Source organism: Schistocerca americana, chromosome X (assembly GCF_021461395.2).
Source record: "Schistocerca americana isolate TAMUIC-IGC-003095 chromosome X, iqSchAmer2.1, whole genome shotgun sequence".
Classification (NCBI taxonomy): domain Eukaryota; kingdom Metazoa; phylum Arthropoda; class Insecta; order Orthoptera; family Acrididae; genus Schistocerca; species Schistocerca americana.
Genome location: NC_060130.1, coordinates 371,156,867 through 371,173,390, shown reverse-complemented (window position 1 = coordinate 371,173,390; position 16,524 = coordinate 371,156,867). Strand labels below are relative to the sequence as shown.

The 16,524-nt window shown below is 46.8% G+C and overlaps 1 protein-coding gene across 1 annotated transcript in view; it reads left to right on the top strand.

Moving 5' to 3' along the window:
• The window catches only part of LOC124555086 (EH domain-containing protein 3-like), a 41,476-nt gene that overhangs the window by 10,878 nt on the left and 14,074 nt on the right, over positions 1-16,524 (top strand). Inside the window, exon 3 of the mRNA XM_047128880.1 lies at positions 38-202. Coding sequence (XP_046984836.1) covers positions 38-202 — 165 coding nt within the window. The remainder of the gene's footprint in view (positions 1-37; positions 203-16,524) is intronic.

The following is a 16,524-nucleotide window of genomic DNA, read 5'->3' as shown; positions in this document are numbered from 1 at the left end:
TGCAGTTTTTGCTGTATTGTAATTTTTTATTTTTTAGGTACATGCTTATATTATAAGTGCTTTAAAAAGAGAGATGCCAGCTATGTTTGGTAAAGATACAAAGAAGAAGGAACTGATCAAGAATTTGGGCCATATTTATGATCAGATCCAACGTGAACATCAAATTTCACCTGGAGATTTTCCAGATCTGAAGCGTATGCAGGTTTGTAAAAAAGTTTTTTCTCCCCCATGAACTTGACTGGAAAACCTTTTTAGAAATTGCAAAAGATAGTTTTGTGGCAGAAGTTGCCTTAATAGTGGACAGAAAATTATTCCCTATTGAATCAAAATCAGTTGTCAGAGACAATCATTGTCCGCTCTTACTTGTGTAGAGTTTGTCATCTTTTGTTGTCTGTCCATTATATGTTTAGAATTCTCTTAGAACACCATATCTTATTATTTCTGGCTCCCCTGATGCCCATGTCCCCAATGACAATACTCCAAACAAAACTAGTGTTGCTTTGTTTTCAAACTAATATTGTTCAGTTTTAGTTCTTATTATTAAATGCTGCTTTAGCTTGGGTAATTCTATGTTCAATGTCACAGCCGAAATTGTTACCTGCATCCTTGAAGCTGATGATTTGTTTCATATTCTCTTCCTCCAGATTTCTGTTCAGTGCTATTGGCACTTCATTAAACTACAAGATTTCAGTTTTCTTGTGATTTATTCTCATATTACAACATTCTGAAAAGACCTTGTTCATGCCTTCTGTGATTGTTTTGAAGACTGTGTTCAGATTTGGCTGATACTGATATGTTGTGTGTAATCCTACACATTTTTGTTTTGTTCATGTGAAATCAATCTGTCAGTATCATTATCTGGGATTTATTTCTACCAATAATAAGTTCTGAAATAGTCTTCCTGTTTGGAACTGTATAGAAAATTGCTTGCAGGTCATAACAAAACGCCTAGTCCTAATACGGAACACGATAGCATCTTGTGACAACTCATGTGGAATGCCTATTTTATCTTAAATTACTTTTAAAATAGCTATAACTGAAATTGGGCAATTTCCCTGTTGTTCTTAAAGCCATGTCAGACCTTAACTGTCACAAGTAGTTATTCACAGAGTAGTGCAGTGCATAGAGGACTAAGCTCCAGCTTGCTAAAGGAGATGAATGGAGTCAGTGTTTTGTCATTCATTCAGACAGAACACCTGCAGAAATTACAACATATAGAGAATGGATGAACACTAAGATTTTCATTTAATTGCAATAGAAATTGTCTTGTAAATTAATAAATGCACATAATAGTGCATATTGCTGCAATTATTTCCTCAAAACCAGAAAATAGTATATAGAAATTTAGGGATGTTTGACAATGGCTGCTGCTGTTAATGTATTGTTCAACTTCTAAGTTTAGCAGTTGCTTAAACTTCCAAGAATTTGGTACTGAGGAGCCTAGAGGCAAAGAAAAAGTGCATAAATAATTGGGCGAATGGTCACTTGATCCAGTTAGAGAAATTCAATCATGTCACTTAGTCACTCCTTGTGCATGTGCAGAAGTTCACTCCTTAATTGATACTTGATCTTGGTGGAGGCATCTACAAAACAGTATTTCCTGTGCAGACAGCATCTTTTTATATCTCAAAGGCATAGCACACCACTTTACAGCATTTTGCTGCTTCTCATTTAATCTTCTCACTAATCATTTGCTACATATTACTTTAAGGAAGAAGTGGACAAAGGACACTGATTTTGAAGTTTTGAATAATAGTAAAGTTTGTGTCTATTTTAATAAAGGTTTTGTTTCAATGTTATCAAATTTAAGGATATGGGGCTCTGCAGTTACTTTTAAAAATATTTTATGGGCATTGTTTCCAATGGAAAGCCTACCAGGTGGATCACAACTCTTTAGTGAGCACACACATGGTGAGTGTGGGTCCCCAAGCCTTCTTTTCCCTGTGCCACAATTATTCTATTTTCTGATCGTTTCTCAGTTTCTTTCTTTTTGACCTGACCTTAAGCAAATGCCTTATGTGACATTGATTCGACCATACCTTGCTCTCCATCTGTACTGCCCCTCCCCAGGGGGCTCAATACTCTCTTGTGAGTAAGTGCTTGGCTACCACGGGGCTCCAACCTTTTTGGCACTACTTCCCTTTCTGTGCTGCATGTCTATTATCGTGCTTTTCTTTTCCCCTCCCATGGGGACCAAGCCGTATGCCTTCTTTGGGAAACCAAAGTTCTTGGTAAAACTGTGTATGGAATCATCCTGCCTGCCTATCTTTCTTTCCCTATCTTTCCTTTTCTTACCCTTCCTCTGCTTTGGCGTTTGAGATCTCTCCTTTTCCTCTCCTTCTTCTTCCACCCTGTGAATTCCTGAAGGCTGGCCCACACATTTCACATGTAAAAGTTGACAAGTAGGGCTTGTATGTACTCCAGGCCTCTCCCAACCTCCCTCTGAGGCCCCCCCCCTTCCCCTCCCTTGCAGGTTGGAGTGCACCGTCAGAGATGCTGGCCATCATGGAAGATTTCTCTGCAATAAGTTTATCATCTCAGAAACATAAATGGGTTGAGATGAAAGAATCAACACTTCTCCTGACTGCACCCCCCCTGCGGGTACGGGGATTAGAATAGGCCCGCGGTATTCCTGCCTGTCGTAAGAGGCGACTAAAAGGAGTCCCTCCCCCTCACGGGGGTAGTTCGCGCCTGCGTCCGGAGACGGACGGTTCCACGACCTATCATCGTGGTCCTTTTGGTTTTTTCACTTCTCGTTTCTTCCTTCCTTTTGTTGGTTCCTTTCTTTGCTCTTCTCCACCTCACTGTCTTCCTTACTCTTTCCCTTGCCTTCTCATTGCCTTCTTCCCCTTGCTTTCTCATTGCCTTCTTCCCCTTGCTTTCTCATTGCCTTCTTCCCCTTGCTTTCTCATTGCCTTCTTCCCCTTGCTTTCTCATTGCCTTCTTCCCCTTGCTTTCTCATTGCCTTCTTCTCCTTGCCTTCTCTGGTCTCCGCCTCGGCGTTTGAGACAGCCTGTCCTCTTTCTCCCTCTCTCTCTTCTTTTTCCTCTTCTTCCTTCCTCCCTGTGCGTGCCTGAAGGCCGACCCACGCGTTCTCACGCGTAGCCGGTGACGGGGTAACGCGTAATTCCCCGCCCTGGGTAGACATGTAAGGCACGCGCGTACCCCCTGGTAAAGGCCAGGCCCGGGGAGGGGTGATTGCCTGAGCTGATACCTTCTGACCATGCCGATTGGTCCCTCCGTCTGTTTCTCGGGAGGTGTGACCTGAGGTGTAAACATTCACCTAAGGCGGGAGCGCCCTCTGAGAGGGTCCCCACAAGGAAGGAGCGCGCCATCGGAGACGCTGGCAATCATGGGGGATTCCTCCGCAATGGATTCTACTCCATCTCTTTCGACTTCGACCCAAAAACGGAAACGTGACCAGCCAACAGTGACAAAAGTACTACCGCCTGCCCCACAGTTCCTCATAGTTTCTCGAACTGAGGACGGAAAGGATTTTTCCTCTGTCAACCCTTTCGTTATTCAGAAGGGCGTAGATGCCATAGCCGGATCTGTCAAATCCTGTACCAGGTTGCGTAACGGCACCTTATTACTAGAAACTGAGAGTGCCTTTCAGGCACAAAAACTGCTTCGGGCCACCCTCCTGTACACGTTCCCTGTCCGGGTGGAGGCCCACCGAACTTTGAATTCGTCTCGTGGTGTGGTCTATACTGGCTCCCTCGACGGATTGACTGACGAGGAGCTTCAATCATTCCTCGCTGAGCAGGGCGTGACGGCTGTCCATAGGGTCATGAAAAAGGTCAACAATGACCTTGTACCGACCCGGACAATTTTCTTGACCTTCGATAGTGTTAAGCTGCCATCGCGCATCAAGGCGGGCTACGAGGTTATTTCTGTTCGCCCCTATATCCCGACACCTACGCGCTGCTACCAGTGTCAGCGTTTCAATCACACTCGACAGTCTTGTTCCAATGCGGCTAAATGTGTCACCTGTGGCAGGGATGCCCATGAGGGTGACTGTCCACCTCCGTCTCCTCGTTGTGTGAACTGTCAGGGTGACCATGCCGCATCCTCCCGCGACTGTCCTGTCTATAAGGAAGAACGCTGTATCCAGGAAATTCGGGTCAAAGAGAAAGTGTCCACCTCGGCTGCTCGCAAGCTATTGGCTAGTAGGAAGCCCACGCTGCTCCCAGCGGGGAAATACAGTACTGTCCTCGCCTCTCCTCGGACTACCCGGGAGGTAGCAACCCAGACATGCGATCTGACCTTCAGCACCACGGTCGTCCGTTCGGCCAGTGCTAAGATCGCGCGGTCGACGTCTCCTCTTCCTCCCATCACCCCACAGACACGAGCACCTTCCTCAGCTTCTGCTAAGACGAAGACACCGAAGTCAGATGCACGGGCCTTCAAGAAGGAACCATCCCGTGCAGACTTCCTCCGTACCTCGACCTCGCAGCCTTCGACCGGTACTTCCACTACACGTCCTTCCAAAAAGGCGCATAGGAAGCACAGTTCTCCTTCCCCGCCACGGCGCATTTCTTCTCTTGCGCCACCCAGCGGCTGCCGCCCCAGGCCGTCATCCGTTTCGCCTGGCCGCACCGCTGGTAGCCGTACATCTGGCCGTTCACTGGCGGAGGAAGCTCCCCCTCCCGGCCATCCTCCCGAGATGGCCGATGACCCTATAGACCCAATGGACGATGACTGTCCGCCTACTGATAGCGGCGGCAGTGCTCGCTCGAAGCCAGGCCCTAAGCGGCCTTCGAGGTGACCACTTCTTTCATCTTTCTTTTCTTACGATGGCACTTATTCACTGGAATATTCGCAGCATTCGCTCCAACCGAGAGGACTTGAAGTTGCTGCTCCGCTTGCACCGTCCGCTTGTCGTAGCCCTCCAGGAAACGAAACTACGCCCATGCGATCAAATTGCCTTGGCACACTACACCTCTGTGCGTTTTGACCTACCCCCTGTGGTAGGTATCCCAGCTCATGGAGGGGTTATGTTGCTGGTCCGGGATGATATTTACTACGATCCCATCACGTTGCACACCGGCCTGCAGGCAGTTGCCATCCGCATTACTCTCCCCACTTTTACGTTTTCCTTTTGTACCGTTTACACTCCATCGTCATCTGCCGTTACCAGGGCAGACGTGATGCAACTTATTGCTCAGCTACCTGCACCATTTTTGTTAACTGGAGACTTCAATGCCCACCATCCCCTTTGGGGCTCTCCAGCATCCTGCCCGAGGGGCTCCTTGTTAGCAGACCTTTTCAACCAGCTCGATCTTGTCTGCCTCAATACTGGCGCCCCTACTTTTCTTTCGGACACATCTCACACCTATTCCCATTTAGACCTCTCTATATGTACTCCCCAACTTGCACGCCGGTTTGAGTGGTATGCACTTTCTGATACATACTCGAGCGACCACTTCCCGTGTGTTATCCATCTCCTGCAGCATACCCCCTCTCCGTGCTTCTCTAATTGGACCATCTCCAAGGCAGACTGGGGGCTCTTCTCTTCCAGGGCGACCTTTCAGGATCAAACCTTTCCAAGCTGCGATCGTCAGGTCGCACACCTCACGGAAGTCATTCTCGCTGCTGCTGAATATTCCATCCCTCACCCTCCTTCTTCTCCACGTCGCGTACCGGTCCCCTGGTGGACCGCAGCATGTAGAGACGCTTTACGTGCTCGTCGACGTGCTTTACGCACTTTTAAACGCCACCCTACAGTGGCGAATTGTATCAATTATAAACGATTACGTGCTCAGTGTCGTCGTATTATCAAAGAAAGCAAGAAAGCCAGATGGGCTGCTTTCACAAGCACCTTCAACAGTTTTACTCCTTCTTCTGTTGTCTGGGGTAGCCTGCGCCGGCTATCTGGCACTAAGGTCCACTCACCAGTTTCTGGCTTGAAGGTCGCGAATGACGTCCTTGTGGCCCCTGAGGCTGTCTCCAATGCCTTCGGCCGCTTTTTCGCAGAGGTTTCGAGCTCCGCTCATTACCACCCTGCCTTCCTCCCCCGCAAACAGGCAGAGGAGGCTAGGCCACCTAACTTCCGCTCCTCGAATTGTGAAAGTTATAATGCCCCATTCACCATGCGGGAACTCGAAAACGCACTTGGCCGATCACGGTCCTCTGCTCCAGGGCCAGATTCTATTCATATTCAGATGCTGAAGAACCTTTCTCCTGCGGGTAAAGGTTTTCTTCTTCGTACATACAATCGCATCTGGATTGAGGGACATGTTCCCGCATGCTGGCGCGAGTCTATTGTTGTCCCGATTCCTAAGCCGGGGAAGGACAAGCACTTGCCTTCCAGTTATCGACCTATCTCGCTTACCAGCTGTGTCTGTAAAGTGATGGAGCGAATGGTTAACTCTCGATTGGTTTGGCTGCTCGAGTCTCGACGCCTACTTACCAATGTACAATGTGGATTTCGTAGGCGCCGCTCTGCTGTTGACCATCTGGTTACCTTGTCGACCTTCATTATGAATAACTTCTTGCGGAAGCGCCCGACCGCGGCTGTGTTCTTTGATTTGGAGAAGGCTTACGACACCTGTTGGAAGGCGGGCATCCTCCGCACCATGCATACATGGGGCCTTCGCGGTCGCCTCCCTCTTTTTATTCGTTCCTTTTTAATGGATCGACAGTTCAGGGTACGTCTGGGTTCTGTCCTGTCCGACACCTTTCGCCAGGAGAATGGGGTGCCACAGGGCTCAGTTTTGAGCGTCGCTCTCTTCGCCATCGCGATCAATCCAATAATGGATTGCCTCCCAGCTGATGTATCAGGCTCCCTTTTCGTGGACGATTTTACCATCTATTGCAGCGCGCAGTGTACACGTGTCCTGGAGCGCTGTCTTCAGCGTTCTCTTGACCGTCTTTACTCCTGGAGTGTCGCCAATGGCTTCCGTTTTTCTGCCGAGAAGACGGTCTGTATTAACTTCTGGCGATACAAAGAGTTTCTCCCACCGTCCTTAAGACTCGGTCCCGTTGCTCTCCCAATCGTGGAGACAACCAAATTTTTAGGCCTTACATTTGACAGGAAACTTAGCTGGTCTCCACATGTGTCATATTTGGCCGCCCGTTGTACCCGTTCTTTAAATGTCCTCCGTGTTCTCAGTGGTCTGTCGTGGGGAGCGGATCGAACCGTCCTACTTCATCTATATCGGTCGATCGTCCGCTCCAAGCTGGATTATGGGAGCTTCGTATACTCCTCTGCACGGCCATCCATCTTACGCCGCCTCAACTCCATACAACATCGGGGTTTACGACTTGCGATCGGAGCATTTTATACCAGTCCCGTAGAGAGTCTTCATGCTGACGCTGGCGAATTGCCACTCACCTACCGGCGCGATATACTGCTTTGTCGGTATGCCTGTCGGCTACTGTCAATGCCCGACCATCCGTCTTATCGTTCCTTTTTTGACGACTCTCTTGACCGTCAATACGGGTTGTATGTCTCTGCCCTGCTACCCCCTAGCGTTCGCTTTCGTCGCCTCCTTCAACACCTTACTTTTTCCCTCCCTGCAACCTTTCGAGTGGGCGAGAGCCGCACGCCACCTTGGCTCCAGGCTCAGGTCCGCGTTCACGTTGACCTCAGCTCGCTCCCAAAAGAGGTCACCCCCGGTTCGGTCTACCACTCCCGTTTTTTGGAACTTCGTTCGAAGTTCATCGACATGACTTTCATTTATACAGATGGCTCTAAGACCAATGACGGGGTCGGGTGTTCCTTTATTGTCGAGGCAAAAAGTTTCAAATACCGGCTCCATGGCCATTGTTCGGTCTTCACAGCTGAGCTCTTTGCCCTCTACCAGGCTGTTCTTTACATCTGCCGCCACCGACATTCTGCTTATGTCATCTGCTCAGATTCCCTGAGCGCCATCCAGAGCCTCAGTGATCCGTACCCGGTTCACCCTTTCGTACACCGGATCCAACGCTCTCTTCAGCAGCTGGTGGACGTCGGTTCTCCAGTTAGCTTTATGTGGGTTCCGGGCCATGTCGGTATCCCTGGGAACGAAGCTGCAGATGCCGCGGCCAAGGCTGCGGTCCTCCAGCCTCGAACAGCTTCTTGTTGCGTCCCTTCGTCCGATTTTAGCAGGGTGATTTGTCGGCGCATCTTATCTCTGTAGCATGCCGATTGGGCTGCACTTACCGACAACAAGCTTCGGGCCTTAAAACCTCTTCCCGTGGCTTGGACGTCCTCCTCACGCCCTTCTCGGCGGGAGGAGGTCATTTTAGCCCGGTTAAGAATTGGACACTGCCGGTTCAGCCATCGCCATCTGCTGACGGCTGCGCCGGCGCCGTTCTGCCCATGTGGGCACTTGCTGACGGTTAGACACATTTTAATGTCCTGTCCAGATCTTAACACACTGCGCCTCGATCTTAACCTGCCAAATACTTTCGATGCCATTTTAGCGGATGACCCACGAGCAGCTGCTCGTGTTCTTCGTTTTATCAATTTGACACACCTTGCTAAGGACATTTGATGATGTGTTTTTTAATCCTATGCCTGTCAGTCTGTCTTTTATTGTGTTTTCGCTTTTAGTTGTTGTGGTCAACTTGTGCCTCGCGGTGCATTCTTAGAGTAGTCAGGGCGCTAATGACCATTGAAGTTGTGCGCCCTAAAACCACAAAAAAAAAAGGCACCTCAATATCTCATGGTGTCGCACATGGGAGATGGTCACAATTTCACAACAGTTAATCCATTTGTTATTCAGAAGGGTGTAGATGTCATTGCCAATCGTGTGAAGTCCTGCTCTCGGTTGCATAATGGGAGCTTGCTTTTGGAGACTGACAGTGCTTTTGAAGCACGGGAACTGCTTAATGCAACATTTCTCCACAGTTGTCCTGTTAAATTAGAGGCCCACCGCACTCTGAATTCATCCCATGGTGTTGTATACACTCGGCTGCTTCATGGCCTGACCAAGGCTGAAATAACAGTGTATCTCTCAGACCAGGGAGTGACTGCAGTTCACTGCATCATGAAAAGGGTTGATAAAGAATTAGTGCCAACCCGAACTCTGTTCCTCACATTTGACTGTGTGCACTCCCGTAAAAAATTAAGACTGTCTACAGAGCCATTACTGTTGGACCATATACTCCGAATCCCATGCATTGCTTTAAGTGTCAACGCTACAACCACACTTGTGAATTTTGTGAAAATGGAGCCAAATACGTAACTGGCGGCAGGGACGCTCGTGAGAGTCTGTGTCCACCTCCTTCCCTTCACTGTATCAACTGCAAGGGTGATCGTGCTGCTTCCTCCTGTAACTGTTAAATCTACCTCAATGAGAGAGCCATTCAGGAGATACGGGGAAAATGTTTCTACTCACATTGCTCAAAAAATGTGGGCTAGCTGCAAACCTTGTACACTACCCTCTGGCAATTATACTACAGTTCTCGCTACACCCCAACCTATGAGGGACATGGATATGCAGATCTAAGACTTACAGTTTAGTGCATGGTTGTGAAAATGTCCATCTCCAGGGTCACAGCCTCATCTTTATCTGCCATGGGTGCACACCAACAAACCTTTGCCTGTGCCAGTGAAATCGCATGCCTCATAAACAGAAGCACGGAAATCCAAAAAGGAGTACTCCCACGATGACTTTCTCCTCACATCTAGTCCGCCAACATCTGGGTCTGCACCTTTCAAATGCCAAGGTTCTAGGCATTCAAACAAAGGCAAATGAACTTCCCCTTCTCCACCTCGGCATTCTTCTCAAATAGTGTCACCGTGCGATCCCCTCACCCAGCTGACCTCTGTTTCACCGGGACACACCTCCAATGACCAGTCCGCTGGCCAACCGAAGGCAAATACAAACACCTCTGTCAGACTAATGGACCAGCATCCTTCAGCCTCTGAATGTGGTCATCATGCACGTTCGAATTCTGCCACTTGGCAGCTATCGCATTGACTGCCCCCCTTATTTGACCCATCTCCTGTCTATCATCAGATATGGTTATTCTCCAACGGAACATTTGCGGCATCAGATCCAATAGGGTTGAATTACAGCTCCTCTTGAAATCATATTGTCAAGTTGTTTCCTGCCATCAGGAAACAAAATTGCACCCTCACAGTCGCTTTCACCTCCCACACTTCACTTCAGTCAGCTTTGACCTTTACCCTGAGGCAGGGACTCTGGCTCATGGGGAAATCATATTGCTCATTCGAGATGTTACTAATGCCTATCCCAACTGTGCGTCCAACCAACTGGCAACTTTCCAAAGTTGATAGGCAGCTCTACTCCTCACTGGCCACTTTTGACGAGTAGCATTTCCCCTTCATTGATGACTATGTAGGGTACCTCACAAATGCTATCCTTACTTCCACAGAATGTTTCATACCTCTTCCTCACTGAGACATGTCCCCATCCCCTAGTGGACTGAGGCCTGCCACGACGCAATCCACATGCGGAGACGAGCTCTCCGCATTTTTAAATGCCGTGTCACGATGACAGACTGTATCCATTATAAACAGCTAAGGGCGCAAGGTCGCCACACTTTTAGGAATAGCAAAGAAGCTGGTTGACTTTTATTTATTTATTTATTTATTTTTCAAAGCTCTTTTAACAGTTTTCCTCCGTCTTCTGTTGTTTGGGGTAATCTCTGTCTGCTTTCAGGAACTGTTGTTCATTCCCCAGTTCCCAGTCTGACCCTAGTGAACAATGTCATTGTAGACCCTCTTGATATCTCCAACACCTTGGGCTGATATTTTGCAGACATTTCCCATTCCACCTACTACCATCCTGCCTTCCTCCCTCTGAAATGGGTGGCAGAGGCAATGGCAATATCTTTCTCCTCCCAGAATCATGAATGTTACAATACTGCTTTTACTGTGAGGGAGCTTAAACATGCACTCCCTTTGTCCTGGTCATCTGCTCCAGGACTGGATGGCATTCACATTCTGATGTCGCAGCACCTATTTCCTGAGAGCCTATGCTTTCTCTTTCATACATACAACCACATTTGGACAGAGGGTACATTTACCAGTCGCTGGCCTGAAGCAGCTGGTAAGTACAAATATCTTCCTTCCAGCTATTACCCAATTTCCCTCACCAGTAGTGTGTGCAAGGTGATGGAACATATGATTAATGGTTGGCTGGTGTGGTGGCTCAAGTCTCAGAATCTCTTCACTAATGCTCAATGTGAATTCCATAGGCACCCTCTGCAGCTGATCATCTCGTCACCTTGTCAACTCATATTACGAACAATTTTTTGTGCAAGCACCAAACTGTTGCTGTGCTTTTTGATTTGGAGAAGGCGTATGACACCTGCTGGTGGACAGGTATCCTCTGTATTATGTGCAAGTGGGGCTTCCAGGATCACCAGCTTTTTGTTATCCGGGAATGTTTAAGAATGTATTTTTAGGATACGTGTGGAGTTGGCTGTGTTGGGCACTTAAGAAAGAGAACGGTGTGCCTCAGGATTCTCTGAGCATCAGTGTCTTATTTGCCCTGGCCATTAACCCTGTTATGAATTCTCTCCTAGGTATCTCGAGCTCTCTCTTTGTTGATGACTCTAATATCTATTGCAGCTCTCAGTTGAACCTGTCTACTTGAACGATGTCTTCAGTGAATCTTTACTTGTAGAGCATCAACAATGGCTTCCACTTTTCTGGTGACAAGACTGTCTGTGTGAACTTCTGGCTGCGCCAAGAGTTTCTTCCGCCCGTCCCTACATCTCGTCCCATTCCATTTTCCATTCGTTGACACAACAAAATTCTTGGGACTCATGTTTGATAGGAAATTCTGTTGTGTCTTACCTGGCAGCTCATTGTACTCACTCCCTCAGTGTTCTACATTTCTTATGTGGTATCTCATGGGGTGCGGATCGGACCAATCTCCTCCATTTATACCAGTCCCATGTCCATTCGAAAGTGGATTATGAGTGTATTGTATATTCATCACTACATCCATCTATCTTACATCGTAACATCATCCACCATTGCGGAATATGTTTAGCCACTGGTGCCTTTCATACTAGTCCCGTTGAGTGTTTATCCTGAAGCTGCTGACTTACTGTTGTTCTACTGGTGGGATGTTCTGCTTGGTCATTATGCAAGTTGTCTGTGTTATATTCCCAGCCACCCATACTATGCTCCCATTTTTTATGATTCCCTTGACCACCAGCGTGGGTTGCGCCCATCTTCTCTGTTGCCCCCAGAGTTCGCTTTCATTTGCTCTTTGACAGCTTTAATTTACGTTCCCTGTCACATTCCCCATGGGTGTGAGCTCTTCACCACCCTGTCTTCGTGCCGAGATCCATGTTCATTTTGAACTCCTTTCACTTCCTAAGGACACTACTCCTTCCCTGGTGTATTGCAATGAGTTTCTCGGACTTCGCACACAGATAGGGGTCAGTTTCTTCATCCACACTGACAGTTCCAAGACTAACCATGGTGTTGGGTGTGCCTTTGTACTTGGTGATGATCCTTTCCAATATCGGCTTCTTGACCAGCACTTTTTTTTTTTACCACGGAGCTTGTACGCCTTTTATCAGGTCATACAGTACATCTGGCCACGAGGGCTTCCAAATCGACGTCATTTCAGATTCTCTCTGTGCTCTTCAGCACCTTCTCATGGCTGTACTCAGTCCACCCTTTAGTACAATGGATGCAAGAATGCCCGCACTCGCTTACTGGGGGTTCCAGGGAATGAGGCTACTGATGCTGCAGCAAAACCTGCAGCTCTCCTCCATCTGCCTGCTTGTCATTCAGTTCCTTCAGATGATCTTCATATCTCTGTCATTTGGCATGTGCTAGCACTTTGGAGTGCGCAGTGGTCTTCTCACCAGGGGAACAAAGTCTGGGTCATTAAACCTCTCCCAGTAGCATAATCAACTTCCTCTCGGCCCTCACAACATGAGGTGGTCATTTTAGCCCAGTTGCATGCAGGACATTTTCATTTTAGTCGCCACCATTTATTAAGTGGCGACCCTGCTCCACTCTGTGCCTAATGCTCTCAACCCTTGACGTGCACCACTTTCCGATCCAGTGCCCATTTTTTAACTGTTTAAATTACGTCTATGTTTTCATACTACTTTTTCAGTTGTTTTAACGGATTACACGCATTCTGTGAATCGTGTCCTGCTTTTTATTCACCACAGCGGCATGGTGAAGCTAATTTGATCTCTCCCCCCCCCCCCCCACCCCCCCCCCCATGGGGACCTCCACCATCTCAATGATGTTTTGAGAAATTTTCCATAGGGACGTCCTTGTCCTCAGCTGCTCCTCTTTTAAAGTTGCTTGACTGTGTTTTTACCTTTTTTGCCTCACGTTTTTATTTAGTACCTGTTTTTTTCTTGTTTTATGGTACAGGTGATTATGACCTAAGCAGTTTTGCACCCTATAGCACCTACCAACGAGATCTCCATCTGTACCAGCCTCATATCTGGTTACTCTTCATATCAAATCTAAATCCCATAAGGAGAAAAGAAGGAAGAAAAGAGGAAACCTATGGTGGAGGCAGACAGGGCAGATCTTACTGCCTTGGTTTCCCCTTTCACTGCTATCGAAATCGTGCAACAAGATGACAAGCAACAGGTGGTGCTAACACAAATCAAATTGTTTTTAATGATTCTATCCTTTCCTCACTGCCATTGGACTCATGTGCAAGCATAATCCAATAGAATTTTAATGCCCATTGTCCTCACCTTGCTGAACTGAAATACTTGCTTTCACTGTACTCAGTGGTTCGCATAGCTCTTCAGGAAACCTAATTTCATCCAATGTATTCACCAGTTTTGTGTAGTTATTGAGTCTATTATTACAGTATCACTTGTGATAACTTCTGTTGACTGAACACCACTAAGGAAACGGTGGGCATACACTTACGAACAAATACTGAATTTGCCATTTGCAACGTTTTCAATACCACAAAAATGTGATTATATTGTTATTGTCAGCCATCTGGTGATGCACTTTGCCTGAGCATTGCATCCACCATTTCCTCATCACCTTACATGTGTGGATTTTCTATGGCTCCCTCCCAGTCTTCACCCAGAATTTTCTATCTGGGCAATCTGTCAGAGTTTAAGTCTGTAATTCATACAGGGTAAAGGTATCCCAGAAGGCTGTCGTGAATGTGACCCTCTTATTAATAGCAAATTAACAGATTCGTGGAAGCAATGGGATCTAGTCTCACCACTCTTATATACTGATGACTTCTGCATCTGCTATAGTTCTTCTAACATGAGTCACCAAGTGATAGTGTTATGAGGAAACCAGAATGTTGGGCACATACACATGCTTCCAATTTACCACTACCAAAGCTTGTATTGTTAATTTTTGCTAACTGAGAACTGTTCGTCCACAGTTAACTTTACCTACATAATGATATGTTTAATGTGGTAGAAACATGTATCTTCTTAGAACTCGTATTTTATGACAGGTAAACATGGTTACAGGTTAAGCAGATGTGCCAGTTAAAACTTAATGTCTTCTGCTGCCTCAGTAATACCACCAGGGGTGTGAGTCATCCCACTATTTTCCTGCTTTACAAAGCTCTCGTTTTACCATATTTAGATCACAGATGCCTGCTTAATGGATCAACACTGCAGTCAGCACTGAGACTCCTAGATCTGATTCACCATTGTGGGATCAGACTTGCATCTGGTGCCTTCTGAATGAGCCTTGTGGGCAGCCTACTGGTAGATACATGGATTTCCTCTGCATGGGTCAGGTGCCACCAATTACTCCTCAGGTTGCTACACTCATCCATAACCAGCCAGAACATCTGCACTGACACCTTCTGATGCCTGACACAAAATAAGATGTTGAGAAAAGTGGCCTCAGTAGGGACTCTTGCTATTGAATTGGTTGCAGTCAATCAGTTCAGATTTTTGCTTACCCTTAGTCAATCCTCTCACTATTTCACATTCACAAACACTCCCATGGTGCATGCCTTACCCACAAATTTGGGATCATTATATGACCCAAATGACTTGATAGAATGCTTGGTTTTTCACCAGTTGCTGTTCATTGTACTTGCAGAGTATCCCTATTCAAATATAATATATATATGGGTGACTCAAGAGTTTGAAGACTGGACAGGCTAGTCCTTCACATGCACCAGGACCAGTGAGCAACACTCCCTTCCTAGTGGATGCATTGCTTTTATGACAGTGTTCTTCACTAAGGCTGCACCCAATCAAATGACTCTTTCCTCATCTGCAGTGTGTCCATGAATAACCAACAATCTATAGCCCACTGTTATTCCCAGCATCCATTAGTAATGCAGATACAAAATCCCATCTTCTTCCTTTATGACAGTGGAATTTCTTTTGTCCCCCCAGTCACATTAGGATACCAGGCAGTTGACCTGTGGATCAGCTCGCCTAGAATTCACTGGAAATAATGATATTGGGATTCAACATGCGTAAAAAATCACTTCAGACTCTTAGTGGCACGGAACAGTTAACAGACTGTCACGGCAACAATCAATATGTTACTGACTGTAAAGAGAGTATGTGATGGTCTTCTCTTTGGCCATCTCATCAGGAATCCACAGTTGTCTGCTGCCTTTGTATTGGTCACACCAGTCTGACCCATACAGTGTACAACAAACTGCCCCACTTTGTTGTAGCTGTGACGTTCTGTCCTTCACCCATATCCTTACCTTTGAGCAGACAGCATAGCTTTACCTGGAACTTTGTGATGTGGTCCTTCTGGTTGCCAGACAGGGGAAGAGGGTCACCTACCACTGATATTTTTGGCCCCGGATTTTCCAGCTGCCCTCACATAGAGGGCTGGTCCAACTCATGACATGACATCCCAACTCAGTTTTGATATTACTTTGAGTCTTTATGTCTTCTTTAAAAAGTTTTAGTACTCTTCATATTAGATAGCCTACCCGTTGACTCAGTAGACATTGTACAATTGGTGGGGCAAGCCTAGTTGGGTGGTGGTGTGCCGTCCTCTGCGTGCGACAAGCCACAGTGTTTGTTGGTTGTCTTTAACAACTTCCCCCCCCCCCCCCCCCCCCCCCTGTGACTCATAATTTATTGTTTTGCAAATTTTCTTCTATCTCCCTTTGATTGTGATTTAAAATTAAATGATTTTCTACCATGTTTCTGACATACCCAGCATAGGTTGAGCAGATTTCGATCTTTGAGCTTTTTTTCATTTTGGATGATATTTATAGAGATAGGCTGTTCTATGGGTCAACCAAGAAGTGTGCCAAGATAGGCTGCGCAGTTGTGATAAGCACTTTGTCCGGATGGCACAATGGTTAATGTAACTCCCTAGTAAGCAGGAGATCACAGGTTTGAATCTCATTCCGGCATGCATTTTCACTAGTCGCTGCTGATTCTGCACAAAGTCTCGGTGCAGCTGACTTCAGTAGTTCCTACCCTTGCCCCTTGCCCCTTCCCTTACTCTCCTCTCTACCTTCAATTTACATGACTTCCTACAACTACAATTGAACTGCTCTTCAACGATAACAACACTAAGTGTGAAGCCTGATCACATCAAGAGCTGAAGAAGTTATCAGAATTCCACTTCTCGTGACATTAAAAATTGTGAATTACTTT